The 23,158-nt window shown below is 41.8% G+C and overlaps 2 protein-coding genes across 2 annotated transcripts in view; one reads left to right on the forward strand and one right to left on the reverse strand.

Moving 5' to 3' along the window:
- Positions 1 to 4,650, forward strand: part of LOC102558279 (hepatocyte nuclear factor 4-beta) — a 39,509-nt gene extending 34,859 nt beyond the window's left edge. The window contains exons 9-10 of the mRNA XM_014609275.3: positions 159 to 272; positions 2,380 to 4,650. Of these exons, the coding sequence (XP_014464761.1) occupies positions 159 to 272; positions 2,380 to 2,516 (251 nt within the window). The 3' untranslated portion in view covers positions 2,517 to 4,650. The remainder of the gene's footprint in view (positions 1 to 158; positions 273 to 2,379) is intronic.
- A 703-nt stretch (positions 4,651 to 5,353) lies between these two features.
- Positions 5,354 to 23,158, reverse strand: part of ZDHHC7 (zinc finger DHHC-type palmitoyltransferase 7) — a 37,000-nt gene continuing 19,195 nt past the window's right edge. Inside the window, exons 4-8 of the mRNA XM_006271340.4 lie at positions 21,657 to 21,781; positions 13,834 to 13,930; positions 12,097 to 12,178; positions 9,985 to 10,115; positions 5,354 to 7,644 (exon numbers count right to left, since the gene is read on the reverse strand). Of these exons, the coding sequence (XP_006271402.1) occupies positions 7,468 to 7,644; positions 9,985 to 10,115; positions 12,097 to 12,178; positions 13,834 to 13,930; positions 21,657 to 21,781 (612 nt within the window). The 3' untranslated portion in view covers positions 5,354 to 7,467. The remainder of the gene's footprint in view (positions 7,645 to 9,984; positions 10,116 to 12,096; positions 12,179 to 13,833; positions 13,931 to 21,656; positions 21,782 to 23,158) is intronic.

The raw sequence follows: 23,158 nt of genomic DNA on the forward strand, positions 1-23,158 counted from the left end.
CCAGTGACTAGGCAAGGGCAAAGACAACTAAATAAGTGCGTCCCACCCGCAAGCAGCTCTTCCACGTCAAAAATAGGCAAGACTCATCATTGCAATGCTGCTGCTGGCTTCCCATTCAGTAAGTGTGAGAGCGACTTCTCTTCCGTTCTCCTCTGCAGGGACCACTATTGATGTCCAGTACCAACCGGGACCTGCCAGCCTCAGCCTGGAGCCTCTCCCCGGACACGTCCTGCCAGGCAGCATGAGCTCTGTGATTCACGCTCCTCCACACCGTAGGTGTCCACCTTCACGTTGGCCGGGGTGGGTGCAGAGGAGGGACCGGGCAGGATGCTCTTAGCCCTATTTAATTTTGTTCATTGAAATAGCACGGTTGGAACGTGGGGGTAAAATGGAGTCGGTTAAATGTCAGATCCAACTGGAAAGGACAAAACAGGATTGCAGGTCTTTAGCGCCTCTACTGAATTAAAAACCACCCCTGCTGCCGGTGGCCGTCTTGCCAAACTGAAACTTCAAACGCAGGCCCAAGGCACGGGAGCATTACATCCTAACAGCATCAGCCTGCTCCTTCACTCTTCTCAATTTTTGTTTAAAATTAACATTCAAAACCAACTTCAAGTGATCAAATTTTTCAGTCATTTCCCCTCAGTGCTTTTTTTTCCCAAGCTGTATGTTTTGGGCTCTTCTTTACTGGCCTTTGGATCTTTGGGGCTCAGTTTCCTGGCTGCAGTGACAAGGGTTAGAAACTTATTTTTAAAAATAAAAGATGAGCTTTCATGTAACATGACTCCAGGAGTTGAAACTTTAAGATGACTCCAAGAAGCCCAAAATTTTGGTAATCTCATTTATATGAGTAAAGGTTGAATAAAGAAAGTCCACAAAGTAGTGCCTGTAGTTAGTATAGTGTCTGTATTGTACGTGAAGTAGCTAATTTATTGTCAACAGAGGAAAAAAGAGCACAGCCTCCATCCTTTCCTAATGGGCATGGGCTTTGCAAAGCTACTAGTAAACTTTTGTCCTCCCTTTTTAGCTTCTCACTGCTGGATAACTGATTTTCATATTCCTTTTGTGGTTGCTTAAGGCCGCTATTCAATATGTTGATGGATAACACTAATACAGCAGCAGTTAACATTTTCCATAGCACAGACTTCAAATTTAATTGGATTTGGGAAGCTGCCCTCCCTGGTCTCACAAGCTTAATCCCCACCCTCCATCATGGCGATCAGATCACTCCCGTAGCACAGCACAGTAATATTTGAGTGTAGTTTTAACTCTTTTTCATGGTGCTTAGCAGCTGAGTGAGCCAGCACCATGAGAAGTCTACGTTCTGGAGAACACCCAGGGTCAGGCACTTTAATTAGCAATCAGCACTTGGTGAAAATGTTTTTCCTTTATCAAAGGGCAGTGTACGTGAAAGGCAGCGTGGTACATTGCTGAGGAAAAGTCTGAATTGTCCACACCTCTCATCGAGCCCGTTATCCCAGAAATATGGGGTGGAGGGCAGTAAACGAACCCCTGCATTTGGAAGGGAAGCTGGCCCCATCTCTCCATGTAGCAGGCAACAGTCAATGCTTCTGGATTAGGGTGCATGTGCAAAAGGTTACCAAGATCCTCATCTGCCACGTGGGAGACTCAGGTTCAATTCCTGGAGGCACGTCTAACTATAGCCATTGAGGCTCCAGACTTGGTCTGGATTTTCAATGGTCTCAATGGCCAAAAGGAGGGTGGAAGGTCTAGGCAGCCTCCATACTCTTGCCTAATCATGCGTGGCCAAGGTCTCTCCCTGCTAGAGCCTTTTTTCTTAATTTTATTTTTTGTTAAGACTAATTCCAGGGAAGTGCCGGGTTCACTTCCTCTCTCTGGTACAGGATTATGCAGCTTTGTCCGCCTGTGCCCCAGTTCCCCCTTTGTGCAATAAAGATAATGATAGCAGTCTTCTCTGCAAAAGGCTGCAAGAGCTACCGTTAGGAAGCACTAGGTATTATTAAAATGGGGATAATAGCGTTTTCCTACTTCACAGAGGCAGCATGAGGATAGAGCTGTAAAAAGCAGAGCTATTCAGACACTGCAGGAATCGGTGCAATATAAGATGAGTCATTCCATTCAGAAGTGCTTCAGGCAAGACATGATATAGGGCAGTGTGTAGTGGGTTGTGCATTACCCAGTAAAAATACTAAGGATTTTTTAGACATAAAACCAACAAAGCCAATTGAGGATAGCTAGGAAAACCTGAGCTGACCCACTGAATTTGGTGCTCTTTGCAAACTCGCATCCTGGTTCTCATGACTCGCCTCTGGGGTCTGTAATCAGCCACTGTCTTATTAGAACAAGTCACTTTAGGGTATGTTTTAATTCTGCATTTGCTTCTTTTCTCCCCTGCAGCATCTCCTGAAACTTCCCTCCCTTCTCCTTCTACCAGCACAGGAAGTGAGGATTACAAGCTAGGCTCGGGCGCCATGCCGGAGGCCGTAGTGCAGCTGCTGCCGCAGACAGTGATACCAAAGCAGGAGATCTTATAAAAGGGAAGATGCCAAGAAAAATACCAAGCCCCCCTGTGGAGATGGAGACCAACCCTTGCTTTCTGCAGTGCAATTGCCTGCTTTTAACGAGATTGCATAACGCTGTACCTCACCAGTCACCCTCTTTACAGAAGCAGCTCAGACACGAATCTGTTATTCATTTTAGTGGACCCAGGACTGTAAAGCTCCTTGATGCAGAGACTTTTCGCTTCACCTAGCACCATAGGGCCATCACCTCATGGGGGCCTTTATGCACTTCTGTAATAAAAATATATATAACTTTCTGGTCGCTGACGAGTATATACCCCTCAAATTGGCAGAATGAGGTCTGTTTATTAAAAATAGTACACTCCCATCTCCCCTGCTGCAGGTCGAGCTAAATGAAGAAGCCTGTCTGCAGTGCTCTTCAAATCCATAGGAGGAATCAAAACTTCCTTATCCCACGGATCCGGTATTGCAGCAGTTTTTATACTGTGGTTTAGTAATGTGTAATGCTGGTGAATTATTAGTCATAAACCTTACTTAGATGTGATTAGGAATGCCATGGTCTCAACAATGCAGTCATTTGTTCCATATTTTAATGACCAGAGTCCATATTTGGTCTCTAAAAACATCCAGGGGAAGGGTAAAAAGTGGTCTTTATTTTGATCCTGAACCAAGCCTACTGCGCTCTATGAAAGGAAGGATGAGTTTCTCTCTCTAGAGTCAAACTAACTGCATCTCTGCACTCGCAATGCTGCTTTTACCTATCCAACATGCTGTCGAGACCATTAAGTAGGACTTCTGTGCATCAAAATGTCATAGGTACTACAATTATGCTGAGGCGAGTAAGCTTATGGAACCACCTTTGAAAGGCAGGTTGACAGAGATTTGGCAAATTAATTCTCTTGTACGCCCTCTTTTTCAGACCAACTCATGTAGGACTTTATTAACTGTATTGTGTTAAACAATATTCATTGCTCAGTACTTAGTAACACAAAGCTTTGCATGCTAAGTGCGGAGAAGTTTTATGTTATAATTAGCCATAGGATTTAACAAAACACTTGGGTTCACCAAGATGCAACTACTTCCAGCCTTCCAAATATTTACATTTAAAAAAAAAAGAAACCGATCTAGACTACCTTGTTTGCCTGCCTCAATTGCCTGGTAGTACAGTAGGGCTAAGGACAGAAGTTACACATAAACTGGTTTAAGTGATCAGAAACCGGTTTAAACCTGGAACAGAACAGAAGTTCAGTGCACATAAATGAGTTTCAAAATGGCTGAAATTAGTTAAAAATAAACCTGGTTGAATGTACTTAACTGATTTAGGTCTAACTGTTTTATGGAACTTCTGCCCCAGACCCAGCCGCAACGGGTTTATTTTTGTTAAGGTCGATGAATTCATCGACCTTGACTGAAGGAGCATCGCTGGGCTTTTAGTTGCAATACAAGAGCAGCTAAGAGGATTCTTTCCCTGCTCTGTGACCTTGGATAACTCTTTAAAGCCTTATCTCTTTTCTCCTGAAATGCAAGAGGGATAAACGACCACAGCCACGAGTAGTAGTTCACGTACGCTCGGAAAGCCCCTCAGGATCCTAGGATGGAGGACACAAAGTCTGTCAATCAAGGAGACTGCATTTCCTATCTGGCTGAAGCGTCAGCAAAACATCTCTTGTCAAGTGCATGCCAAATGCCCGTTGTTACAACAGTTATGGGGACGGTTTAAAGAACATTGCCTACTATTGGAAAGAATGTCGTTTCTCCCCTTTTTCACGCATGGTTTTCAGGTCTTCCCTAGTGCTTCAGAAAAAGGGTATTGAAGGATTAAATGTCAACCATGTTCAAAAGTTGCAGCATGTGCATTTTACTTGCTGGTCAAAACTGGGCTTAAACTATAAGATGACAGAGAACTCTGATTTAAAACATCTGCATTTGGAAAAAAAAAATCCTGCAGCAACATTTTTTCCATAGTGGGGGGAAAAGGGCATCATCTTGTATTAATATAGCAATTTTCCCCATGTACATTCTCCGATTTAAGGAAAATGAGTGCATTGAAATAAATATGCTGTACCTAAATATAAACCTATAAAATTAATCATGCCATTTTTAAAAATTGTGCCATATTACTGAATTAAAGCTCAAATGGACAGGGTATGAGTTCAGATTGCTTTCATTTGTTTTGGTGACTCACATTAGTATCAAGCTGTTCAAGTGGCCACACCAAATACGGTGTGATCATTCACCTCCAACTCCCCATAGCCACACTTGGGTTTTGCTTGCATTTAGCTAAATATTGGCAGGATTGCATCAAGCCAACTACAATGAGAAGCTCCAAACCCTGTGGCCATGAAAGATGTATTTCATTAAGAAAATGGATTACGACGGAAATATCATCCCATTTTACCTGAATACGTAACACCGAAGCATGTGAAGTTTTACAGAATTCAGCAAGAATGATCTGATTCTAGAGAAGCTTAAGGCCGCAGGAGTTCAACACGATAGCAGCTGATGCACATACAATATAGGTGACTATTAGCTATATATTAGCACTCCAGTATACCCAGATGCAGCAGCTTCTCCCCTGGCCAACACTAGGTAGCTATGAAGCTGAACACATTAAAGAGTGTATAAGCAGACTATACTAAAGTGAGTTATGTCCTTTATTTGACACATGTTCAATCATTATTTAATGGGCGTGCTTCACTGCACACACTCTTAGGGAAATTTAATAAATACCTATCAAGTTTCAACAGCCAGAAACACATCCTTTGCCCGGATGATTTTGTAAACCTAAACAAGCAGATTAAAAAAGAAGATGACAGATGACAAAGATAGGGAATGGAGATTAATCAACATTAAGACTTCCAATTCATTACTTTATTTTTACATTAAAAAATTACAATGCAACACAGGCTTGCAGACCCGAGTAAACTTGATTTCATACACGCATACGCACACACACGCACACGCTTGCTAAGTCACAGAAGTTCAACGGCTTGAAGTGATAGGTTCATTTCTTCATCAGTTTATTTCATTAAACAATATACACGCTAAAAGCCTCATGACAAAGCCAGATACAACATTTTTTTCCCCAATCTTTATGGAAGGTGTGCAACTGCATATGCAAAGATTCTTGTGGAATGCCCAACTTTCCCCTCATCTACATGATACATGTAACCGTGTTCCTCTGGCTGCAGTTTTGTTGGCTATGTCGGTCTGGAAATGTTCTGGTTTTATGCATTTACTTATACATATTCTGAAGTATTGCAGTTTTGTTCATTGAGCCATGATATACTGAATGGATCCCTTAAGTCAATTCACCCGCACCATGGCACAGGACCTGGTGGTAGAGTCAGTACGACTTAACGATTTAAATGCCATCAGAAAGTACACAGAAATAAAGAAATAAATCACCAGGTAAAGAAAGAGTATTTGCGGTCTGAATGTAAACTTACTAATGAAAGATCATTGAGCATGTCATAATGCCTGAGGTGGGACACGATTGCTGATGCTCCTGGCAGAGCAAAAACAAAAGCTGGACAAGTTTAAGGCAAATCCCAGAACAGGGAGCTCGTTACTCTCCAGGCACCGATTCAAGCTGTGCATCAAGGCTCCTGTTTTATCCTTTGTGCTGTGGATAATTAAAAGTAACCATATAAAAATTCTTCTATATGTAGTGTTTTGCTAACCCCCTTTCAGCTGAGTTTCATCACTTGCAGGATGCATTTCAACACTTGCAGATTTACAAACGCATCTTAGCACTACTAGTATTTGTCAGGCCCACAAAAAGCAGTTATGTTTCTACATTGCTCATTCCTTTTGTTCAGAAGCAGTTTGGGTTGGAAAATATGATTCAACGTAAAATTTTAGCTTGTGCCATGGATTGGCTTTCTTGCCCTTGTGCCAAAGGAGGGCCGGGGATTACACTCCCTTGCTCTGAAGGAAGTCTCCCTCCTCTCAGTGACTGGCATATTGTCTATCAGGTTCTGCTCCCGTGACAAATTTATACAATAAAAATAAAGAGGGCAAAGCAGGACCTTAACAAGAATGATTGTTCTTTGGATCAAGTTCCTTCCATCTGCAATACATTCATTTTAATCCCTCAGGAGGATGTAGCTGGTCCCTCTTTTCCCTGCACATAGGACGAGATACCATCCTCACATACCCATGAGTTCCTTTAGAGTCGATGCGCTGAGAACTGGAGATGCATATCTGAGGGCGGAAGTTTGCCCACAGGTTAAGTTAAAAAAAAAACTGATTACTGCACATTTAGAACTTACCTAAATGCATCTAAGATTAATACTGCCAAATACGAGACATGCTATTGAGAGTCTGGGAAGACATTTGGCAGAACACGGAGGAGAGCATCTGACATGGTTATGTTGCCAGTGCGTAAGTCTCTAATAATTAGCATACATGGAGCATACACTTGAAGAGGGACATGAGAAGAGCTTTGTCTATTAAGACGCATAGAAATGTAAAAGAAAATTTCGTAAACCATTGTTCCCTGAAAAAACTCTTGGATTTAGAAGGCTTCGTCTCATGTGAGATTGGCTTCCACCATAAATACTTGATCTCATGATTGGTAAGTGCGCCCCCCGGTCCATAATTTTATAAAACGCATAGGTAATTCCCCAAACATTTGTCAAATAAAAAGTGTTTTAACAAAAAAAAAAAAAAAGCATAATTAATTTCATAAAATAATAAGTTACAGTAGTATGACAACATTTTGGCTTCTTTAGTGTGGTCGCACGCCTTTCGTTTGTCATCTTGCTGAAAGACCACTACAGCATCCAGTTTACGTTTCTAAAAGTTAATGAGATGTCTGGACTATAAATGTATAAAACTCTGCTTGCTACAAGCAAATGTCCCGTTTCAGTTGGTCACAGATTATATGTAGACAGCCTTTTTGGGCCCCAAAATAAATATTAGAGAGCATTCTTGCAAGTTCCAGCATGAATAGGCAAACTCAGACAGAAAACTCCGGTCCTCCTTTCTTTGCTCTCAGTAGAAGTCGCCTGATTCGAAACCCTGCAAAAGGATTGATCCACAGGAGTGACGGCTGACCGCCAAAGACAGACTTCATCCCTTCCCATCGTAGCCTCCGCTCCCAAGTTGGCTTTTCACTCTTCAGCCTTTCAATCTCCTACACACAAATAAAAACGCAGTTACCTACTGAAAGTCTGCTGCTGCACTTCACTTCTCTCCAGCTCCTGAAACTGGATGCTATTTTGAAATCATCTGGGGAGGGGAAGGTCCTACAGCCTTAGACTACATATCAAAGATCACAGCAGCAGCAAAGCTAGCTAAGTAGGTGCAATGCTCTGAAAAACATTCCATATTTTTACAACAGATTCACTTTACAAAGAATTTTATGACAGATGTACAACATTATGACAATGAGAAATTATAGCCAGCGTGAAAAGATAATCCTGACGAAGCACAAGATTTATGTCACTCATCTAAGTTCTGGATGAAGGGACTCCATTCTTCAACACAAATAACAGAAAGGAGTTATTTCAGCTCAGTTCTACGACTGTGTTCACATCAGCTTCCTTCCCCAAGAACTGCTAGTTCTGGCTTTGGAGAAGCCCACGTTTAATGCCACAGAGATTTTGCAGAGTCAGAACTAAAATGCAACTGCTAAGCTGTGTAGTTGTTAGGCATGTCTGAGTGCCACATGCCTTGCTCCAGCTAGGACAGGTTTTTGAATGTTGAATTTTAGTTACCCCACCCCCCAATAACACACAAAAATACTTTAAAAACAAATAAAATAGTTTATTAGGCCTGAAATGCCAGATCAATGAAACAATAAATCTATTTGCTCAAAATGGGGAAAAAGAAGTGGACTTTCTACCCTTTGAACAAATTACCTTGTACAACTGAGACTAGGAAGATGATAAATGTGATATACAATGTACAGCTACTCCTCGCTTAATGACGTAGTTATGTTCTTGAACAATGCAACTTTAAGCAAAACGATGTTAAGCAAATGCAATTACATCACAGTAGTTACCATCTAGCAGGTGGTAGCCCAACAACATTATAACCGAACACTGCGCGACTTTAAACGAGTATGTTCTCTAATACGTCGGCGAGAATAACGAAATAACGTTAACTGGGATGATGTTAAGTGAGGAGTACCTGTATATGTAATTATCCATCCATCCATGCACACACACAACGCATGTACACCTATCCTAGCTATGTAAGAATAAAACGGGTTTAGCTGAAGTGCAGAGCAAGGTGCGATACATCAGGATATGCAGGTTTCTGGACGAAGAGGGGCTCTGTTATTGTACTAGCAGCAGATTCACACCAGGGAGCTTAACTGGTGGTGGTAACCCACAGGATCTCCCCTACCCCCCGTTCCCTCCCACACTTTGCCCCAAAAGCAGCTGGCTAACACATTACTTTATATGCAATGCAGCCAGATGAATATGAATATATATGGAAACTAATTAGTGATACTGCCTTGGTTAGGAAGAAGTAGGATCATCTCTTACTGAGATGATGGAACATAGCACACTTCAGTATTTATAACTTGTTGAATATATTGCATATTTATAAAATACTGTTGCAAACAAAGGTGTAATGGCTAACCAAGCAACGGGTACCAGAAAAAAAATGTCAAGTCCAACCTAGATACACAACATGCAAGAAATCTGTGCTTACTGCTAATTTGTTAATGAATCTAGGCAAAGAGAGAGAGGAATTCTAGGAAGAACCTTTACTGCAGCAACTCAAACTGCAGCTTCACTTTCAAATGTTTTACTTTAATAATTTATGCACTCGTTTCCCATTAAATGCTAATGTTTACCTTTTTGTTTCTTTTGGTAAAGCACAGAGCTATTCAATATTTAAGTATGTTACCACAGCAGCAGCAACCAAGGAAGTTCAGAACATTAAATTAGATTTCTTGTATTTCAGTGAATTCACGTTGGAAGACATTTCTCTCAACAGTTAAAAAAAGGAGTCGCTAATCTGAGTTTAGCACTGTATTTCCTCGTTGTACTGGATTTACATTAATGCATTTTTTTTAACTGTAGAGAGAACATCTAAATCCAGTACAACAAGGAAATACAATGCTAAACTCAGGTTAGCTTGCTACTTGTACCCCAATGGAAAGTCACCTTTTGGTGACATGCTAAGGCTTACAGGCAAGTTTTCAAGAGTGTTAGAGATTTAAGGAGCACAAGCCACAAAAAGTCAGATCAATGAACTTGCATAGCTTGTATTACACAATAACTCCGAGGTTCCCAACCATTTCAGCAGAGAACAGTATGCAGGAAGAGTAGACTGCGAAAGAAGCTTACACACCTGGTAATAAGCACACACTCTTTCCAATTAATGGGGTCGTGAGGAATAAGAGAGAGAAACCTTTAAATGTTTTCCAGCCTGAAACTTCCCCCATCAGACACTAATAAAGCTGAATCAAGACTTCTAATAAAGTCATTACGTCAAACAAGGGAAGTAAAAGTTTTACCGTTTCGTCATTGCATATTGAATGGATTTGGGTGCCAAACATAACTGCAGTGAAAGTGAGAAACAGAAAACCTTCAAGGCACAAGAAGATCATCAGGATCACAGTTACAGGCGGGGAGAAGTCACTGCATTCTGTGAAGATGGTAAACTTAGTCATAAAGAAGTCATAGCAAACGCACGTGAACGTAGCAACCCAAAACAGTAATCCACCCCCCTCCCTCCCCCGCAGTACAGTGATAAAAACCACAGTTCAGCAGAGATCAGCTTCTGCTGAGATTACACCAACCTTTTCCCCTCTCTGGAGGTACAGGCACAGACAATTACATTTACTATTCAAAGAGATAACATTTTAAAAATGTATTATAAAATGACTGCACTTCTGCACTGTCAGAAAGCACGCTGCACTGGCCTCAGTATAACCAAAAGCTCAGTGAGCTGAAAGCAAATACGTGTCTGCGTGCATGACCTACTGTCAACCATTAGTCAAGGCTATATACACAGTACCGGATACAGAGTGGAAGTGAAGGAGAGCTCAACGCAAATTCAGTACATGACAGGAGCTGTAGAAACACGAACACCACCTGTCTAATGTATATAGATCAGGCTCTTCCACTTGCTCCTACATTTTGCTTGTCTGGTCTGGTACTGAAAATAAGCTGACTTAAATCAGAAACTGTTCCAAGTCTCACACTTCAACTGGCTATTTGGTTCTGTCAGTCAGACAAGGAAGGATTTGGATGACCTATGTAAGAGGCTGGGATTTTAAGGGGAAACACGTCTATGGTTTGAAGAAACTTGCCTTCCTGAGGGAAAAATAGTGGTGGGAGACCATCAATGGATTCAGCCTGATCCTATTCAGTAAACTGCATTTGTAACATTAAAATAAAATCATACCTTCCATACTCTCGTTGAGGAGCTAAAAATATAATAATTTGATTTGGGAGTGAAGAATAGAAAGGAAACTGTTCACGAATTTCTAAGGCCAGAAGGGACTACTATAACCATCTAGATCACCCACCTACATAACACAGGCCATACTAGGGTCAGTAATTCCTGCATCAATCCTTCAAAAACTGGTTAAGCTATAGCATAATTTGACACGCCTTATTTTCTAGGCTGGCTTTGTGCAACTGCAGCTTCTAGCTACTGAGTCCTGTGTTTTCAATCTGTTGGTTTAAAGAGCTCTCTATCACAAGTCTCCTCCCCAGACAGGCATTTGTAACACCATCATGCTTATTTCTTGACTTTAAATGGAAAATAATAATGAACTATACAGAAACATTTCAAAGAGTTTTCTCATGCTGTGTAGAAAGAAATAGACGGCAAAGACTGGAGTTTAAACTCTCACGAATTTCAGGCATTTGCTCGTCTGGAATTTATTAACAGGACCCCCCCCATCCGATTTCAGCACTGAGAAAATTGCTAAAAGTAGCAATTTATTCACAGCGTGCATGAAAACGCTGGTGCTAACACACAGCAGCTTGCATAGGTTTCCCTGGAGATGTGCCAAGAACATTCCCAGTTGTTTAATATATGCAAATAAAAACAGATGAGAAACAAAATTTATGCGTGCAAGGCTGAAGACAGGCATAGGTCTGAATGCCCACCCCCTGGGCTCAGTGGGTTAGCCCCCAAGACCTCCCCATTACTAGGATCCGCATTAAAGGGCTATCACTAGAGCAGGGGTGAGGCAAAGTGATTATTCAGCAGAACTTGAACAGCCACCCTCCCACCACTATGCTCCTCGATATTTGGGCAACGACCAACGACCCTTCCAGCAGATCTTGAAATTGCAGCAGAACTCGACATTCCCTCAGGTAGCCGACCCTCCAAAAACTGGAGCACAACTTCTTGGTGCACCAGAGTATTATAATGAAGAACAAGGAAGAACAGGCAAATTCCAACTAAGACCTCACTCCACAAGATATAAACTGGTTACCCCTCATCAGCAAGAGAGACTTGAAAATAGTCCAAACACGTTATATTACGTGGTTGGAAAACTCAGAATATTTCACAGTTAGGGCTGAATGCAAATAGCATGCAGTTTTTCTAATTTGTTTTTTACATTTCAAATGTTACTCGGTTATGGCAGTACAAGTAAATACATGCTTACCAATCCACTGTCCTCTGACACAAGAGAAAAACTGAAACCCACACAGTATGAGCGCATGAGCTGATATTAGGGCTATATACATCTGAAAATAAGAAAGAAGGGTTAGTTTTGATGGCTGTCATAGCAATCCAGATATTCCAGACTATCTTTCTTCTCCAGGAGGGTCCATACTTGGGTGCAGTCTGAGTTTTAAAGGGAGCAAAATGAAGTTGCATCAATCCTAGTGCTATTAAAATTAAACTTATGTATGCTGCGACAAAATGAAATCAGTTGGACTTCCAACCCCCCGCTCAGAGCAGGATCAGTCCCAACTAGATCACCCCAGCCAAGGCTTTGTCTAGCTGGGTCTTCAAAACCTCCAAGGATGGAGAGCCCACCACCTCTCTGGGTAACTTGTTCCAGTGTTTTACTACCCTCCTAGTGAGAAAATTCTTCCTAATATCTCAGCTCAACTCCCTTTGCTGCAACTGGAGCCCATTGCTCCTTGTCCTGCCATCTGCCCCCACTGAGAACAGTCCAACTCCATCCTCTTTGGAGCCACCCTTCAGGTGGTTGAAGGCTACTATTAAATCCTAACTAAATAAGCCCGGTTCCCTCAGCCTCTCCTCATAAGTCACATGGCCCCAGTCCCCTTATCATTTCTGTTGTCCTTTGCTGGACTCTCTCCAAATTTGCCCACATCCTTCTTAACTTCAAACACTTAATGCAACCACAGGTGAAAAATATCCAAGACCAGTAGCATCTCCCAGACAGTGAAGAAACTGGCAGGGGAAGGGATGGGAGATTAGTCAGCTGATGTATCGCCACTAAATACATTATACAGATGCTCAACACAGATGTGTCTGAGCTCTGCTGGGTTCAGACCCCTATTCACTGAGGTTCGTATTTCCTATGGGATTTCTCCTTGACTGCAGGGGGATAGTGGAGGAGAAGAGCGGTGGCCTTTCCCAAATGCCACCTATCTGCGGCACCGAAGTGAGATGCCAATCACTGTAACTGTGCAGAGCTGTCATCCAGCTCCTCTCTTGCTGAGGGCTGAAATAGTTAATGGCATTGCAATTATTGCTAGGCATTCAAGTTAAAAACATGTGAGAGCAGTTGCTCCGGTCTCACTGCAGATCTCTGTTGCTTCAAATTTGTCAAGTTCTTCGCATCCATTAACAGCCAGAGATTTTGCCCAAAGAGAATTGTTAAGCTATTATCTTCTACAGAAAGGCGCCATCATGCTGTACCAACCTCTCGAGCCTTGTTCCTAGGCGTAATTATAGTGTAAACTCTCCAAAACAGCCCTCCCCCAATCAACCCACCCCACTAAACCACCCTAAAAGCTAGTAAACTATGCTGCGCAGTACAGCACGACACCACAAAGAGAAGAATGCTATAATTTTGTACATCCCAAACCGGCAAGAAAACAAGCAGATTTAACTCTGCAACTTGTAAGTACAAAATTAGTATATTCCAGTATTTCTCAAACCGCAGGTTAGCAGTGAACTTTCAACAGGGTATGTAAGAAAAAGCACTGGGAAAGAATATGGGAAAGGGGAAATAAAAAGAAACAGAAGAGCAGTTTAAGTCCTTCAGCAGCTGGAGAGACTACAGAATGGTCATAGTGACAGAAGTGCTCCTTTTTTTTCTTTTATGATTCATAAGGGGTATATGAAAGTGGCATAAACATAAAAGGGTACTATTGAGACAAAGCAATGTCATGTTTAGAACCAGTTAATAGTTTTTACTCACCGTAAATAGCACAAAAAATCTCTGGTTTTTCTCTCCCACACAGTTATTCACCCATGGGCAGTGATGATCCATCTTTCGAATACATCGCTTGCAAATACTGAAGGGAAGAAATGTGCCCTTTTAATAAAAAAGTATTTCAAATTTCACTGTAAGGAACATCAAAATGTACATCTGAACAACCAAAAAAAGATGTGGAGAACTCAATCAAAGCTGAAGAAAAGTAAAGCACTTAACTGGTTTTATCAATTGTGATGGTAATACATCGAATACTGTATCTTCTCCAGAAAAAGTTTTAGTAATTTAACTTCTGACTTTCAATCTGATCACATAGATAAGATACGTTTCCTGCACTAAAATGACTACTGGCATGTTCCAGAAATAGATAGAAATATATGCTGCCAAGTGAAATGTCCCACAGTATTAAAAAAAGTGATTTTTTTCATGAAAGTTGTGTAAGCAGAGCTTCAATCCTTTCCAGATTTAAGGTAAAAAGACAGCCAAAAACATTTGGCAGAAAGTTACTTGGTTAATTGGCAAACGTTCATGCTAAAAATCCAGTTTATAATAGAGCAAAGATGACCTATTATCTGCAAGCGGGGAGCCATGTTCAATCTCTCCAAACAGGTTTCACAGCTCTTTTAACTATCCATACAGCTCAGCAAATGCACAGACCACGAGTGCAGTCAAAATGTTTCATAAAGGACAGTCTATGCTTCCCCTGTAAATTGTTGGGGGAGCGGGGGTTATATTCCCCAGAAAATAAGCAATGACATTATGTTATAAAATAATCCAGCCAGAACAAGCATGTGATTTATCACATGTGTTCACAGGCCTTGTCTTTGCGGGTGGTGGATCGGCACTGTTAGGATATTTTATTGTTTTTGGCAGATGCACCAACAGCTCAGTTTCTTTAGGGTTGTGTCTATAGCCGTTTGCATCTTCTCCAACTCCTCTCCACACCTGCTGGCTGGCCATTTGGTGCTATATGGTTTATCAACCAACAGTTTTCTTAAAATTGAGTCCATCTGCAGCCTTTTCCAGCCAACCAAAAACGAAACTTTCCTACAAAACAGTTGCAAGATATGGCTAAGCTCCCCCAGACCAACTGTTTAATGTTTCTTTCATCTTCCTTCAGCAAATGTGAAGCAAGCCATATGAGCACAGTATAGCTTTTCCCGTGGAATATACAAAAAAAAAAAGGCAAGCCTTTCGATCTTGGAAGGGAACAGCTGTTGGTCATAAATAAATGTATTCAAGCACTCAAAAATTCTTCTGCTTTCAGTATTTCTATACCATCCTCCAAAGGGGCGAGAACTTAAAGATACTTCACAAACCAGGCGGCAATATAGTCTAAATTGCCACCAGAGCTGGACAAAATTGAAAAGCACCCACTCCCTGTTCTATACCTAAGACAAGTCATCTACAAAGTAAAAGGGGGGGGGGGGGGGGAACTGAAACAAAAGCTAAAAACAACCAAACCAACCCAAAACTGGTCCTACAAGAACACCACAGGTTTAGTTTGGTTTGTCTGGGAGAAAGAAAATTAGACTATTTCAGAGGTAAGCACTCAAAGAATGACCTACTGTACTGTCCCTGAATATATCTGACCCAGGGATCTATACAGCTATAGATACATAGATAGATATAGATATAGATGTATAATTATGCACACACATGTATACACATTAGTTAAAAAGCAGCACTTAATTTTATATATACATATATACATACACATACATATATACAGAGAGAGAGAGAGAAATATATTTAGTGATTCTGCTTTTTTGACAAAGACACATCATAATTGCAAAATGCCCAAAAAACTTTACAGGACATGGCAGTAGGCTGATGAGACCACAAAGCCTGTAAGATGGAAGAGAGTGATGAGGTCCATGGAGACTTTGCCAACTTTTACAAGCGCTTCATCCTCCCAAGACTCAGACACAGAAGAGCCTAAAGAGCTTACAAGTCCTGAGAGCAGCAGGTTGGGGAGAAGAGTGTTTGACAATCCTCCCTGGGGTCACTGGTAATAAGCAAACCTTCTTCACCTTAAGGAGTAAGGAAGGGCACTTTGGTTGGAAACTAGAGCTTAATAATGTTTGTTGGGGATGCAGTGAGCTAAATAGTTACAGGTTTTGGAAGGCAAGGAATTTGGGACTGAATTCCCATTAAACCCTCATTTGCAAGTCAATTCAACCTTCCTTGAATGTTGCGACTTCCTGGGGTGATACCAGATGTCCCAACTTCCTGGTGTGATAGCAAAAATTTGAGGGATGATACCATTCCTTGGATCAGCTAACTGACTTTTTGGGCTAAATACTGTATTCCTGCAAGTATTCTTACTCTGAAATTGGGATTTTTTGTTCAGACAAATGGTTTGTATAAGACAGGACTTAAAATTCTATACTGAGGCAAGCTTTGAAGATGCGATAAGAAACAAGTGTTTAAGACTGAGTTCAATGAGGTAGATTTCCCTTTGTTCAAGGCTGCTTACAAGTGCAATCAAAGCTCTGAGCAAATTTTCTGTTACTGAAAACCCGCTCTTCCACTTATAACCTGAGGCTTTTGAGAATTTTATTTTTAACTGCTGAATGCCAGGGATAAAATTTCAGGCAACCCTAGTTCTAGATTTTAAGTACAGTAGACCCATGCCGATTTGAACCCCCCTGTAACAAAGCATCTATAATATTAAACATATAAACCCCCAAATCCCGGGAGTCCAGAAACATTACTTCCAAACCTAGGATACAACTTATACATACATTAGGATTTGGTGGAGGTTTTTTGGGGGGGTTTTTTGGTGACCAGGCTGGAAGTCCATATACAAGAGTGTTCATATAAATGTGGGTCTACTGTCATGCTAAATTACAGATAATTTCACAGGAAAAGAGACTGTTTAGAAGATGGTAAGAAACAAGAAAAGCTGCAACGTGTTCTTTCCATTTGAAAACTAGCATTCAAGTTTTCCAAAATCGGAGTACTGTTTTCCCCATCAATGAAAAATCAGTTTTAGAGGAGCTTCCTCCTTAGCAGTGAAAGCCTGAAAATATGAATATTTATCTTAAAATATCACAACTACGGCCTAAGGGAAACGCATTGAAGTGGTGTCTCAGCTGTAAGCAACTGAAAGATTTTTCTTCCATTTTGGGCAATTATGAAACTCTTTCTTCCACAAATAACTCCATTGCATAACAACTTTTCATAACTGCAATAACAGAAAAGGCACTTGCCTCAACATCCTAAATCAAATTTACATTGTGGCAATGAAATGAAGCTTTTCACAACAAAAGCAGCTTCTTGAGAATTTACAGAGTCTCTTCTAGCAGGTTGTTTTAGACAATACTACCTTTTATTTTTTCTTCAAAGGATTATGGAAACCCATGAACGTTGGCAGCATATTTAAATATCCACTTCTGCTATGTGGGACAGGTTTTTGTACAACGCTATCCCTGTAATACTGAGGCAGAAGTTAGAGGTATGATCTGGTAGCTTGTTTCTAGCTTGCTGGCCTGTCAATGTGAAATGTCATCTCCACATACAGAACAAACCCAATATTTTAAATGGTTAGTAGGGAGCAAAAAAATCAGTAATTTTAATCAAGAGCATGGGTTTAACAGCACCTACATACTAAATATGAGGTATGAATAACTGTAGCTTGCAAAGCTGGTTTTAAGACAATGCTGCTGCCCAGCAAAAGCTAAACTTCTGGGATTCAGACAGTATACCACTACATCCATAAAGTTTACAAAAAGTGCCCCCCCCCCCCCCAACTTGAAAGACTTTTTTTCTATTAGTCATGTGGCTACTTCTGCAACTGCAATGAAAAAGATTTACTGGTAGGCTCTATTTAATCACACTACAATGAAATAGTTAATAGCCATTTGTAAAAACGCTCAAGAAAAAGGATTTCAGTGCATAGAAACTGCAGTACAGTTGTATACTATGATTAAAACAGCAATTACAACTCCTGAAGTTGCATTTGCTTGCAATCGTTAATAGTAACTTCTTATAAAGGGCACTATTTGATTGTGTTAACTTATATGAAGTCTATGGGCCAACGAGAGGCAAAACGCTGCTCGACCTGGTGCTGGCTACTGGGGATGACCTAGTCGGCGACCTAGTGATCAGTGGGAAGCCGGGTGACAGCGACCACGAGCTGATCACCTTCACCATCCGCTGAAAAGCTGGCAAGTCGGTCAGCAACATGGAAGTCCTTGACTTCAGGAAAGCCGACTTTGAAAAGCTCAGGAGGCTTGTCAGTGAGGCCCTAAGGGACCGTGACCACGGGGAGAGGGGAGTTCAAGAAGAGTCGTTGCTCCTCAAGGAAGCGATCCTCAATGCACAAGCTAAGTCTATTCCATCTCGGAGGAAAGGCAGCAAGAGGGCACAGCAGCCCCCCTGGCTCTCCAGGGACCTAGCAAACCTCCTGAGGCTAAAAAGAAAGGCTGACAAAGGATGGAGGATGGGAGTCACCTCCAAGGAGGATTATTCTGCACTGGTCCGGTCCTGTAGGGAGCAGACCAGGAAAGCCAAGGCTGCAACTGAACTCCAGCTAGCTTTGAGCATCAAGGACAATAAAAAGTCCTTTTTCAGATATGTGGGGAGCCGGAGGAAAAGCAGGGGCAACGTTGGACCCCTGCTGAACCAGATGGGGCAACTGACAACTGACGCCCAGGAAAAAGCCAACCTATTAAATAGGTACTTTGCGTCGGTCTTTCATCAGCCCCATGGGACGCCTGTGCCCGCTACAGGGCCGGGAAGTCCGGGTAAGGGTGATCCCCTGCCCTCCATTAATGCTGTCTTTGTGAAGGAACATCTTGAGAAGCTGGATACCTTCAAGTCAGCCGGCCCTGACAATCTTCACCCCAGGGTACTCAAGGAGTTGGCGAGCATCATTGCCCAGCCTCTAGCATGGATCTTTGAAAACTCTTGGCGCTCTGGTGTAGTGTCCGAAGACTGGAAGAAGGCCAACGTGGTGCCTATCTTCAAGAAAGGGAGGAAAGTGGATCCAGCTAACTATAGGCCCATCAGCCTGACTTCTATCCCGGGGAAGATCTTAGAAAAGTTTATTAAAGAGGCCATCCTTAATGGACTGGCCGACGCCAACATCTTAAGGGATAGCCAGCGCAGGTTTGTTGCGGGTAGGTCTTGCTTGACCAATCTCATTTCCTTCTACGACCAGGTGACCTATCACCTGGACAAGGGAGAAGAGATTGATGTCATATATCTTGACTTCAAAAAAGCCTTCGATCTGGTTTCCCATGATCACCTCTTGGAGAAACTGGCTAATTGGTCCTCCACGATCCACTGGCTGGAAAATTGGCTCCGGGGTCGGACCCAGAGGGTAGTAATTGATGGAAGTCACTCATCGTGGTGTCCTGTGACCAGTGGGGTCCCCCAAGGCTCTGTCCTTGGACCCATACTGTTCAACATCTTCATTAATGATGTGGACACTGGAGTCAGAAGCGGACTGGCCAAGTTTGCCGATGACACCAAACTTTGGGGCAAAGCATCCACACCAGAAGACAGGCGGGTGATCCAGGCTGACCTGGACAGGCTCAGCAAGTGGGCGGATGAGAATCTGATGGTGTTCAACGCCGATAAATGCAAGGTTCTCCACCTTGGGAAAAAACCCCCGCAGCATCCTTATAGGCTCGGCAGTGCTATGTTGGCTAGCACTATGGAAGAAAGAGACTTGGGGGTCATCATTGACCACAAGATGAACATGAGCCTGCAATGCGATGCTGCGGCTAGTAAAGCGACCAAAACGCTGGCTTGCATCCATAGATGCTTCTCAAGCAAATCCCGGGACGTCATTCTCCCCTTGTACTCGGCCTTAGTGAGGCCGCAGCTGGAGTACTGCGTCCTGTTTTGGGCTCCACAATTCAAAAAGGATGTGGAGAAGCTTGAGAGAGTCCAGAGAAGAGCCACGCGCATGATCAGAGGTCAGGGAAGCAGACCCTACGATGACAGGCTGAGAGCCCTGGGGCTCTTTAGCCTGGAAAAGCGCAGGCTCAGGGGTGATCTGATGGCCACCTATAAGTTTATCAGGGGTGACCACCAGTATCTGGGGGAACGTCTGTTCACCAGAGCGCCCCAAGGGATGACGAGGTCGAATGGTCACAAACTATTACAAGATCGTTTCAGGCTGGACATAAGGAAGAATTTGTTTACTGTCCGAGCCCCCAAGGTCTGGAACAGCCTGCCGCCAGAGGTGGTTCAAGCGCCTACATTGAACACCTTCAAGAGCAAACTGGATGCTTATCTTGCTGGGATCCTATGACCCCAGCTGACTTCCTGCCCTTTGGGCGGGGGGCTGGACTCGATGATCTTCCGAGGTCCCTTCCAGCCCTAGTGTCTATGAAATCTATGAAATATACATATTCACCCAAGTTATGGATGTTGTGAGGTCTGGCTTCCCCAGTTGGTGAAGTTTTAAACACCATCTTAACATTAACAGTTTCTACTACATCTTTTGATTACAAGAAAATAAAAACCTCTCTTCAGAGGAGTTCAAAATGTGCATGAATAGTGATTTAACAATAAGGCATTTCTACCATAGCTTTCAATCAAACATTTAAAGGTTTTTATGATTAAGGCTCAAAATCTATTTGGGTATTAACCCCATTTTTTCCAAGGCATGGGAAAGTAAAGCCACACTAGTTTCAGCTGACTACAGTGATACTGCTCAAAGAACACTCACTTTCAATTACAGTCTTGCTAGTTTTGATCTTTACAGACACTGTTGTTTGCAGAAGAGCAGAACTGTATTAGGATTTTAAAAAGTCATCAAGTGGCTTTTCAGGTGAAACAACATGTATGAAGTCTCAACAGCTATCCTGCCAAAAAGAGAGCCACTTAATATTACCAACAACAGACTTGTTTCCATAATGACTTGGATTTTAGAGATCTATTGAGAAATCTTCATTCTAGTTCTTGAGGCACTTTTAAATGACAGTTCAATGCATATTACTCTCTATAAAAAGTAGCATTATAAATATACACACATGCAGTTGTGTACAAAAAGCCATATACACAGTATGAATTTTTTCACTGTCTCTTAGGAACACAAAGGCAGACGCATTTAAATTCAATTTCCTGGGGGTTGAACATTACAGGTGCTTCTAAGATGACTTCAACCTAACCAGGTCAGCAGAGTGAATTAAAAATAGATTTACTATACTTTATACAACATCCTAATCCAGGATTACTATAATCACTTCTTTCATTACTCAGAGCAGTCTCAAGTGACCTGAAGAACATTTCACTGCTTTAACAAACAGTTTATGCATGCTGCATAGGAGAAAGTTGCTGATTCACATGCAATACCGAACAGGATCCTTTCAGGAGTGTCAGAAAAAAAAAAACTCCATGCTAAAGCAACCAAATTAAATGTACTTGTATTTTTTGTCCACAGTAGATGATACAATTAAAATGACTCTTGCAACCCAAAGGAAGTCCGGATACTAGAATCTAAGGTTAACACTGATTTATAAAAGATTCCTTATGAGTTTTTACTTTAGCAGGAGTAGTAGAGTCACAGAACCAAACACAGAAGATAAAACCTTCTGCTCAGCAACCAAATATGTTAAATTGTAATGAAATCCTTAAAAAAAAAGCCGTAGGCTTACTTTTCTTTCTTTCCCTATGCCACTGTACATTTCAGTTGGATATTTGATTTACAACTGTTGCGTGATGTATAACCTGTAAGCCAGCGGATCCAATTCAAGACACTTGACAGGGCCTGTTCATTAGCTATTTTGCAAAAAAAAGGATTTCCAAGCAAAATCCTTCAAATGTGCATAAAGAAGATGATGGTGTACCTGCAATGGTGTGCACGTTCTGGTTTGATACTACAGCACTTGGGACATTTGTAGATGACTTCGCCTGGCTTCAGCTGCAAACTCTCCATGTATTCTTTAGTGGCATTCCCCTTGGGTACGGCACCCTAAAATGAATGAAAGTGGGAGAGGAGAACACATCTTAAATTGGAAAAAAAAGAGCAGACTTCTCAGATCTGTCTCTTCAATGAAGAAGGCATTCAATGCAACTTTTTTTCTTCTTTCAATTTATATGCCGCCTCCTTCCCAACGAAGGTGCAGGGTGGGTTACAATAAGAAACCAGAGTAATTTATAAGAGCAGAGAATAAACAAGACCACTAAACAACTGTAAAGACAACCAGAATATCAGCATGAAACAGAAACCACGAAAAAATATCCCAGTCTAGCTTTATTTGCTAAATGCCTGCCCAAATAGGAAGAAGCTCTTACGGTGCTTCTGAAAGACATCCAGGCTTGGGCTCTGGCAGGCTTTAATATTTTGTGAATTAATCCCATTGGAGCATGAACCTTATATTTCTATTATGAAAACATACCAGCCATCTCTGCAGATAGATTAACTGTTTTCGAAAGAAGCTGGAATCTGTCAGACCAATATCCACGTTCAGTTTTGCTTAAAGCAAAAGCCCTTTTGCAAATAAATATGACCACATCTCTGGTAAGGTTTTCCAACAGCTACATACGTAAAAAGAGCGCAGGGACAAGAAGTTAAGAGGGAATGCATTTCGTTATTTGCAAAAGCAAGCATTGCAGTCAGAATTCTTGCTTTAGGGTGAAATGGGTGAAATGATTTAAGTGAAAAACTTGGAAAAAGGGCAGGCCTCCTTTTAGCTACATATAATAGGTTAACAGCCATGAGGCTCCATAATGGGGCCAGTCAGTTTTAAGAGCTACCGGGGTACTCTAATAGGTTGTAGACTGATTTGAAAAGTTTTTAAATGTTTTTGCCCTCAAGGATTAATCGAACGGCTAACAATGGTATCAGAAGGATTTGTATGATGTTATCAAGCAGGAGATGGCATCTATTTGTAAAAAGGGATGGGTCACATGGTAGAAACCCAAGTCACAACTCTCCTTTCCCAGTTTTCCAAAAGTGTAGGGAATTTTGTTAACTTTTAGCATCCTCTGATGCAGTGGATTTCAAACTGTGTTTTGCAGAATCTGACAGGTCATCAGGGGTGTCACAAGGATTGGAGGCAATGGTAGAGTAGGCTGGGAGGTGATGCACTGCCACTACCAGCTTGGGTCTCACCTGGCTCTATGTCAGTCTTTAGGACAGGGGTAGGGACTTTGCAGCATAAAGTGATATGAAGGGGCTCCATGACTTCAGGAAGTTTGAAAACTACCACTCTAGCGTAATGATGATTTCCTGGATGGGGCAGAAGGAACGAGAGGAAGGATATTCTTTCAGGAGCCTTCACTTTTAACACTGGCAGATATTTTGATGCACATCCCTAAAATTAAGGACTAGTCTACATGGAGATGG

Source organism: Alligator mississippiensis, chromosome 10 (genome assembly GCF_030867095.1).
Source record: "Alligator mississippiensis isolate rAllMis1 chromosome 10, rAllMis1, whole genome shotgun sequence".
Taxonomy (NCBI): domain Eukaryota; kingdom Metazoa; phylum Chordata; order Crocodylia; family Alligatoridae; genus Alligator; species Alligator mississippiensis.